Source organism: Perna viridis, chromosome 1, assembly GCF_037379345.1.
Source record: "Perna viridis isolate PV_CMFRI_1.1 ecotype Kerala chromosome 1, ASM3737934v1, whole genome shotgun sequence".
In the NCBI taxonomy this organism is placed as follows: domain Eukaryota; kingdom Metazoa; phylum Mollusca; class Bivalvia; order Mytilida; family Mytilidae; genus Perna; species Perna viridis.
Genome location: NC_142445.1, coordinates 37,315,721 through 37,325,464, shown reverse-complemented (window position 1 = coordinate 37,325,464; position 9,744 = coordinate 37,315,721). Strand labels below are relative to the sequence as shown.

At 30.9% G+C, this 9,744-nt stretch overlaps 1 protein-coding gene across 1 annotated transcript in view; it reads right to left on the bottom strand.

Annotated features, from left to right (window-relative positions):
• Positions 1–6: 6 nt before the first annotated feature.
• The window catches only part of LOC148628603 (plexin domain-containing protein 1-like), a 13,685-nt gene continuing 3,947 nt past the window's right edge, over positions 7–9,744 (bottom strand). Inside the window, exons 5-14 of the mRNA XM_088590838.1 lie at positions 8,812–8,937; positions 8,466–8,519; positions 7,670–7,734; positions 7,271–7,358; positions 6,664–6,762; positions 5,429–5,571; positions 4,666–4,983; positions 2,835–2,868; positions 1,428–1,558; positions 7–371 (exon numbers count right to left, since the gene is read on the bottom strand). Of these exons, the coding sequence (XP_088446964.1) occupies positions 249–371; positions 1,428–1,558; positions 2,835–2,868; positions 4,666–4,983; positions 5,429–5,571; positions 6,664–6,762; positions 7,271–7,358; positions 7,670–7,734; positions 8,466–8,519; positions 8,812–8,937 (1,181 nt within the window). The 3' untranslated portion in view covers positions 7–248. The remainder of the gene's footprint in view (positions 372–1,427; positions 1,559–2,834; positions 2,869–4,665; positions 4,984–5,428; positions 5,572–6,663; positions 6,763–7,270; positions 7,359–7,669; positions 7,735–8,465; positions 8,520–8,811; positions 8,938–9,744) is intronic.

The window sequence follows — 9,744 nt, the reverse complement described above, 5'->3', positions numbered from 1 at the left end:
ACAGTCTAAATAATGATGTACATTTTACTAAATGATGATTTATAGCCTACATACTCAGTAGCTTTACACTATCCAGGGGTAGCAGTGTGCGCACGGTTGTGAGGTTTTGTTCTAACATACGCAGTAGCATAAAACAATTTATACAATGAACTACTAAACGTTACATCGGTGATGATGAAAAAGTAAAACCATCAAAATACAATCCTAACTTGTTGAAAGATCTGATGAATGTTAGTAAAGGAAAAACATTAGCAAGAAGAATCGTTCTGTGACTCATATTTAGAAGTTATAGTAGCTTTATCGTCTGACGATGAAGACTTGAAGAACGAAATTTTGGTTGAAATCTTGTCTTTGATGCGTGTTGGTGAATTCTGTAAAAAATATTTTATACGGGAAAAAATCATAATGAAAAAATGTACTAATCCTTTAAAAAATATTCAAATTTGGTTAATACGAAAAAACTGAATAGAAACAATGATATCTAATGTTGAAATATTATTTCATTTAAGAAAACATTACATGCAACTGTGTGAGAGCGAATTATCGACCTAATATACTAACTGGTTAAAGGTGTTAGACAAGTTGAAAACTAGTCACCCCTTTTTAGTCTATCCTTTTTAACTTTTTTTAATGACTAACAAGACTTTGTCGTATTACAAAAATTAAGTGCCTTAACATCGTATGTAATATTCTAGATTGAAAAAATTAGCAGAAAATTCATGCACATTTAAATATAAATATGCGCAGACCACACTTTTTTTAATGTCCAAACACGTCTGTGTTATGTATATATATAGTAAATTGTTTCTGTTGTGTTCTTTTGTGTGTGTGTGTGTGTGTGTGTGCGTGTGTGTGTGTGTGTGTGTGTTCCTCTGTACCAATATATGATAATAAAGTATGACATACAGAATCAAAAGTTTTAAGTACTGTCTAAGAATCAGACAAAATGTGGATAAGGTGTGGCACATGAAGACAAAAACGCATAATCCATGTATTTATACCTCATAACCTAGACAGAAATAAACATCAAAGTGTTTGTAAAATATGTCTTTTTTGAGATATTGATAGGTCAATTTAGTTGAAATACTCTACGGAAATATGGCGGAAAAATTTTCCCACACTTTTTCCCTGTATAAGCAGTCAAAAATATCTACGCCACAGATGCTTCAGAATAAACTTAAATAGTTTTTTGGTTGTTGTTTTAGATGTACTAAATATATTTTAGGCAAAGATTACTAAATTGGGGAAAATGATGTGCCACATATTGCCTAATTCTTACACAGAATGGTACTTAATTGTAAATGTTTAATAATAAACAACAATTTATTTTTGTGTCATCTTTTGTAAGAAAAATTACCAGTAGTCATGCTCTTATGAAGCATTACCTCCCTTTACCTTTACTTTCTATTAAATGTAAAAAAATGTACCTCTATCAGCCACAAGCCAGACCTCGATGTAGGATGTGTCCTAGCATAGAATATCCATCCACCAACCAGGACAAGTAGGATGATCAATAATACCACGATTGGTACCGCTATGGCTGCAGCTGAAGTGTCATCTTGAAGTAGAATATACATTAGATTTTGAGTTTTGAATTACTTTCAAACATTTCTATTGTAAATATCCTTTCAATATAAATATATGTAATCCTTTAAGTAGCAGTCTTTATAAAAAAAAATCAATCAGGATGCGATTCATGCACGTGAAATCCCACCAAATTCACTTTTATTTCTTATTCAGAATCTGTTACAGACCGTTTTCCATTTAGGTTGTTGCGTTTTTAAGTTAAAAATTATATATATATTTTGAGATAAAAATCATATAGATTCTACATGAAATTGGCACTTTTCGGGAAGTGTAGTTCTCTTTTGGTTTCATTTGACTGATTTTAGTGGGAGATAAATGTAAAGATTTTCTAAATATGCAGAAATGATTATCGTTATGTGAAAGTATAGTAAATATAGATTGAAAAAGAATTGTTTGTTTGGTGGGTCACCGATGAATCTCTTAACCGTTTGCAGAGTCTGAATTTTAGTGGTACTTAAATATGTTGAAAAGGAACAAACGTAGTTATTTTACTACATTAGACATAAATGTGATTTTAAAGATTTTACAATGCACTCAATGTTAAGCATTGTCTAGATATGATTATTTAACCAATGAAATAATATTTACGAACTACCTCTGATGCCAGTGACAACACTGAAAATGATCAATGTATATATAGAATATTTGTTTATGTCAATGCAACATATACGCTTTATAGTATTGGTTGCTGACCCTACCAGTGCACCTTGTACGTATTCCTGTTTTTTTTTGTTTTTTTTTTTGTTTTTTTTTTTTTTTGTTCTGGTTTTTGTTTTGTTTTGTTTTGTGTTTAGTTCGGTTTGCTTATTTATTCTCCAGTTTATGTATGTAATCTTTTCATTAATTTGTATTATTTATAGTGTTTTTATTGTCTTTTGATTATGTATATATTGCTTTTATTTTAATCATTGTCTCTTTGCTTCTAAGTCCATAGCTCAAAACTGTTCGATTATTTTGGATGGTGAACAAGTATAGTATGCTTGTAGATACCCAATCCTATTTTGAATTGGTTAATCGTACTTGATTGAATGTGCTGTTTGTGTTCTAAAGCAGTTTCACTCTTCGGTGGGCGAGGATCCTTTCTCTAAAATAGGTTTATACAAAATACCAAAAGACCATCTCAAATATTCGACCTTTTACTGCTTTCTACTGATCTTCATTTTATTTTAGTTCTATTTTGTCTTATTTTAAAAATATCTAAAAATCTAAAAGATTAATAAATATCACTAATTTAGAGAATAAATTACCTTTCTTTTTTGTCAATCTGCTTTCTTTTGGACTCTAAAAATAAGAACACATTTAAAGAATTAGTATAATAAGTCAATAAATAAACACAAGTGGTAATTGTGTAAGGAACCGTTTTCTTGCGTTGACATGGTTGAAAACTTTTTTTCGTCAGCGATACTATATATATACCGATATGAAGGGGTCCGGTTTCAAAAAGAATCTCAAATCCTTCCACAACTCAATCAAATCATTTAGAATTGAAGATTTTATGAAAAACTCAAGGATTTGAGGAAGAACAGATTGTCCCTTAGTAGGGTTTTTGCTGATGATACATCTTTCGGCTACTCAAGCAACAACATTCTTCGAAAATTAAAATTTAAACTTTCACGGAATCACTTTTAAAAAGTATTCACAGTGTATAACCGACCTTTATGTCAAAACCCCCAGAGTATTATGCTTTAGTAAAAAATGGCTTATTTGGTATTTTCTGTTTAGTATTATCACAATTTATGATTCCGGATTTCTTTTGATGAATTTTGCCGATTTTCGTAGTCAGAATTTATCCAAAAATGCAAAAAATGGGATTTTCATATCTTCCGTCAGTCAGATAAATTCTACTCTACAAGTTATTACAAGTGATAATACTAAACAGAAAATGCCAAATAAACCGTTTTTTATTTACGTGTAAATACTCTAGGGGTTTTGACATTGAAAAATAAGTCAACTTAAGCAATTTTTCGGCGGGGTTGGGGTACATTTTATTCATTTTACCCCAAAACTCTAAGTTTTACTGCAACAGTATTAGTATCAATGTAAAGCTGACACAATGGACTACATGATGATACATACATATGTAAGTTTACCTCGTTTTAAAGAAATAAGATGTTCGTAGAATCAAAATGCTCAAAAATGTTATTTTTGTCTCAACGAGGTATAAAAAGTAGCCGAAAAATACAAAAATGCTTGAGTGAATGTTTTGGCGACAAAAAAATTCTGAAATGGGAGGTCTAAGTGTACCTAAAAATCATATTTTGGTTGATGAATGGGGGCTACTTGGGGGTTATCTCAGGCCACGTACTATTGTGCCTGATCCATTTTGTTTATTACAAATAAAAAATGTTTAAACTTTGAGGAAAAGCACAATTTGAGATTCTTTGAGAAAATGGGTAAATATGATGTGCGTACTCGAAGCGAGGGTTTGTAAGTCTTGCATATTCAGCGATGAATTGATGTATTATCAACAAAGTTGTTCTATGACTGAAACGGCTCAGTAGTTCATAGTAAAAGCATAGTGTTTTTTGTTATTCAGCCATGAACAGAAACTAAATTGTGATTCAATATTTTTCACATAACACAACAATGTAGTATCTGCTTTTACTGAAAAAATAATAAATAAAGCGTATTCGCACTTCCGTGTACAAAAATAATTCTTACTCAACATAAAATTCAAAGCCCATCTCCTCATGAGGAAAATGATATGTGCCTAAAACCTAAAATCGTATTACTATATTATTATAAATGGACATGAAAACTGTATGAAAAGTAAATGTGGTGTAGTATTTACTATAAAGAAACGCAATGGGCAACAATTTTTTTTTAGCTAATCAAAATTTTAATTTAGCATCTGAAAGTATTTCGATGGGAGGTCTCGAGGTGAGAATGTAATTAAAACAATACCATTTTAGAATTTGGAAAAAAGGGTAAATATCAAAACACATAACAGAAAAACAAGAGAATTTGATTTGTACGAAGTCTTGTAAAATAATTGGTTGTTTCTCTTTGGGTAAATCGGATTATTTTCGATAACATCCCGAGTTTTAGCATAAAATGCCATTGGTCTTCAAATCTTACTTTGAATGTTGATGTAGAACTACGTATGTTTGAAACTGATGTGTAAGTCATCTTTGACGTCGAACACAATTGTGACGTCGTCCCAATTTTGGATGAAGTCGTAGTGATTGTTGGAGTTGTTGTTTTCGATGTTGATGGGGTTGTAGTGGTTGTTGCAATTGTTGTTATCGTTGTTGATGGAGTTGTTGTTGTTGTTGAAGTTCTTGTCGTGGTTGTTGATGAAGTTTTAGTGGTTGTTGTGGAAGGTGTCATCGTTTGTGTTGAACCTGTTGTTGTTGTCATTGCTGGCACATGGCACTGGTCCGGTTTAGCGAAGGACTACAGAATCCAATGTTGCGTATTATTTACGTTTTACCAAATACAGCGAAACCTGTCTACACCGAACCCCTTTCTGGACTTTAAAATTGGTTAGATTTAGACAGATGTTCGGTTAATAAACATATTTCAATTGATGTAAGAGGTTTTTTGTTTAATCAGGATTCGGTTTAGATAGGGTTCATTTAATTGATTATATGCTAGTTTCGGTCACTTGAACAATATGAATAGTTCATTTTTCAAAAATATTTGTTTCTTCAGTTTTCATGTGATACACGCTTGTAATTTGTATTTTTTAGAATAGGTTTTTTTTAAATGTTTGTTTTATGAAAGTTACCATTTTACATTTTGTTAAAAATACAATAATTAAAATATGTATTGATCATTCCATTATAACAAAATATAATTTTGTGCACTCACTTTCTATTATAATCATCATGGAACTTACATTTTTGTGGCACATGGACTCGTTCCAAGCTTGTCGAAGTCGATCGTTTCCATCTGAACACCTTTTCACGGATGGACACCACATGCAATTAAAGTTCGTAACGTTTGTTGTGCAGTCTGTACATGTGTGCATTATATTGCAGGCTATAATTTCAAAACAATCAGTACTAGTCTATTTCGTGTAAATCATAAAACTCACCTGAACACATGCTCTTGGAACTAAAGCTAGATTTGGTTTGGTATTATGTTACGATGAAACCTATTTAAACCAAACTATGAACAATCAAAAGCCTGTCTAAACTAGGCACTATTAAATGTCAACTACATTTCAAATATATTTTGAACCTTTGTAAACCGAACACCAGTCTAAAAATGAACAAATTTTACAGGGTTCGATTTAGACAGGTATCATCGTATTTTAAAGTATGTTAGATACAACTTGTAAAACGTTTATTTGACAAAAAATTAATTTCATAAGTTACGCGATAAAAAAAAATGTCCATCATCTTATAGACCAAATTTTTTATGTGACTATGACGTCATCAACCTTTTTTAATGGTTTACTCGTTGAATTTTGATACTATGATTAAACTATAATGAATTACTATTAAATTTTTTCACTCTATTTGAAATGACCTCAATGCCCGTGATGCACACATGAAAATAACCTGCGCGCTGGTTTATTTCATTTTATGATTGTAAAGAATGCCGACAAATTATTCGTAAAAGAATGAAGTTGTATGAAAAATGGTTTATAGAGTCAGTAGTTTGGAGGTGGTGAAAGGTTACTATCAGGTTGAAATATTCAGAATATTGAATTGGAGAAAAAAAGCGGATTGTTGAAAAGTGTATTTGTGTGGGATTGACCTTTTTGAAAAGTAAAATGCTGAGCAGTGGGCATTGAAAATATGCTCTAAAGGATTTATGATAATGTCACATAGTTATCTTCCTGCTTTAAAGAATGACATTCAGGGTTAGAAAAATGGTGAAAGAGTGATAATTGTTGAATTTGGTTTGTTGTGTTGTTTGATAGATAGAAATACTCAAAACAGGCAAATTACACCCAAACGATCGATACTGCGAAAAAAAAAGCACAATTAGAAATTCAATACGCTATGCATTCAACATATTAACTGCAAAATCAAAATAAATGGTTTTGATTATTAATAAATAAAAACTTAATAATCGCAACTGTAAAAAAAAAAAAAAACTTGTAAAATCAATCAACACTCTTACTTGGAAGAGGGTGGATGATGATTGCCATGTTGTCTGTTATACTCTCTAGTGGGATTGTGATGTTGTGGTACGGTACAATATATCTTAGATACCCTCCAGCTAAAATAAAAAAGGGCGGCATTTTTTACATTTTCTATGTAGTATGTTTCATAATTATGTTTACCGTTCAGGTTTTTGGGACATGCTTCGTATGTTTTCATATTAATTGTCACTTATCTAGTAAAACAAAAACATGATTTAGATAAGCATGTAATTTAAGAATTTTTCAGTGGTCTATAGACACTGGTTCAATACAACCATCAACAACAGCTATCCCCGGTGACTAGAAACTTATGCATTATTGTTAAGCACTGTATATATTATAAATAGAATTTGTTATTGTTATAAACTGTAGACTGATATAACCAAAGCGACTTAATAGTAAATACGTAGTTGTTCTTTTTCTAACAATTGGACCGATACAGAAAATGTATGACATTCTGGAAATGTTCCTGATTGTCCAAAACGTATTTAACGAGTACGTTTTTTTTATGAAGATAATGTTTGAATTAGTCAATTGCTCGACTATAAAGCAAAAACGAAAGACTGTTTATTTTTTTTCTCATACTTATTGGATTCGGTATATCATAGTAAAAAGCATCATTTATTCCAGCTTTAACTGGCCATCCTTTGCTTGAGTAATTAGTGGTTGGTACCTAAAATATATACGGAAACTTGATGTAACACATATTAGATAATATATTAATTTCAGCCAAAAAAATCTACTTCAAAAGGCCTTTTTTTGCTCAGTCTAGAAAACAGTTAATTACCCCGATACAGTGAGACCCCAGTACACATGTTTAAGCTGAAAAAAAATAATCGAAATATACATGTGTTTTGAACTGGTAAGTAAATATCAGTGATGTAATTTTTATACTATTAATAGTATTTGCCCAATCTCTTTCTAACAACATCATTAACCAATATTTTTATATGATTATATATTTTATCAACCATAGAAACTAACCGATTTGTAAGCCATTAGTATCGTTCCATTATTATAAAGTACTGTCTGGAATGTAAAATTGCCAACTGAAATTATGAAATAAATCATTTGTATTACTTTTTTATGTCAACATATTCTAATGATCAAAAGGCCAATTTAAAGAAAAATACTGGTCTGTGTAAACTTTTGCCTTAAAGTAATATTTAGTCCAATCAACATGCATGTACAATCGTGGAACCGATGTCTGCGCAGCCTATGTTTTTTCGCAACGTCATACCCGGTGTATCATAAAAAATCTATCATCTCTGTTTCATAGATTTATGGTCTTAAACACACGAAAAAGCCATATCGCAACTTAAATTTGGCGTTTTTATTATAAAATCCTTCAGCTATTACACTTTTATATTTAGCGTGCAGGTCTTAGTAGCTTTCTAAAAAAAAACTCTGCTGGTGCAATTAAACTAAAATAATCCTCATTCAGAGATTGTTCCTAGCTATTTGTAATGTCATTAAATGTTAAGACTTTTTACAGTTACCATGGAATTAAAATTATTCTCAGACTTCAGTATTTTTATGCTTTGTGACGCTTCGACCATTCAAGGTTTTGACATACTCATCTGGTTATATGATATCTTAAAAGCGGTGTTGTTTTATTATAATCTTGATTATAGTTCACCTGTATTACCAAAGTATAACTGACTCTGAGTGACTAATACTTTGAAAGTTTGTCAAATATTTATATATTGTTATAAAGAGTTTATATTCATGTCTGATTTACAATAAGATGTTATTTGATATATAACTTTTTTCAACTTACTTTCAGGTTGGTCATTGAGATCTACATTCCTCCATTCAACTACAAAAATCTTACCTAAAACGAAAAAGCAATGAGGTAGGCAGTGTTAAAGAAATAAACCAAAATGCAATATTTTATCGTACTTATCATGAATAAATAAAAAGTGAAAAAATAAATGTAAGCTTAATTTGATAAAATTAATAATTAAAAAGAACTTGTTGATTGCTTGGTATTGAACCATAAGCTTGAAGGTCAATTCTTATTTAAAGGCTTTCAACGTAAATTTTGAAGCTGACTGTTACCGTCAAGAAATTAAGGTATGCAATTTAACAAGCTTTCAGAAATGTAACTGCTTAATTGTTTTTACCATCGTCCCAGGTTAAGATCTCAGAATCAATTCCAAAGGTGTCAAAGTTTCCCATCAAAGGTGCCACGTAATGGGTATAAGCCCAATCTAATTTGGGATGGACGAAGTTACTCATATAGAGAAAACCTGTAAATAGCGTCGGACAAAAAAATAATAAGTATTATAATGATAAATGTTACAAAATTTACCACTTGAAAACATTGACGTTAATGCTGACTTAGATATCAATTATTATTTTAGGGTTATGAGTTACCGGAATGTTAAATAAACTTCGATAATAATAATTACTAGTGCCGAAAACGCATGCGGAACAAATGCCCCGTACTTGTTAAATTTTGGCGTTCTTCGGTATTCGTGATCATACTTTTATTCTTTACTCTTCCAATTAATCATCATATAAAAATATAAAAAAAAAATCAACAAGTGGTCTTGTCACAACGTTCCGAATTAGCCTAGTAAAGCTCATCAAATTGAATAATCAAAGATTTATGTCATCAGCTGTCGTTGGTACTTGCTTTGGTTTGAGACTGAGACGAAAATCGCTTTGATTTTTTTTTTACCATTCACCGATCGTTTCAGTAGCTTAAATCACTGGAGCAAATAAAACATTGAAAACATCTTTTTTCATTAACCTGAATAAAAAATGTTGTTCCTTCAGTCTATTGAAGCTGTCGTGATTTCCTGCAGTTGATATCACTGTACTTAGCTATTTTCATTCCTATATACTTATTTGTATGAATAAAAATTTAGGAGGTAGATCTAGGTTAAGGGACATAACTCTTGAAATCAGTGATATGTTTTATCTTATAAAATTTCACCAAAGCCTGCCAAGCTTTCATTTGAAACGGAATGAAATTAGTCCAAGTTACTTTGATGCTTACATGAGATTGATGTAAAATGCTGAATACAAACGTTCCGATGATTTGTTGGAGT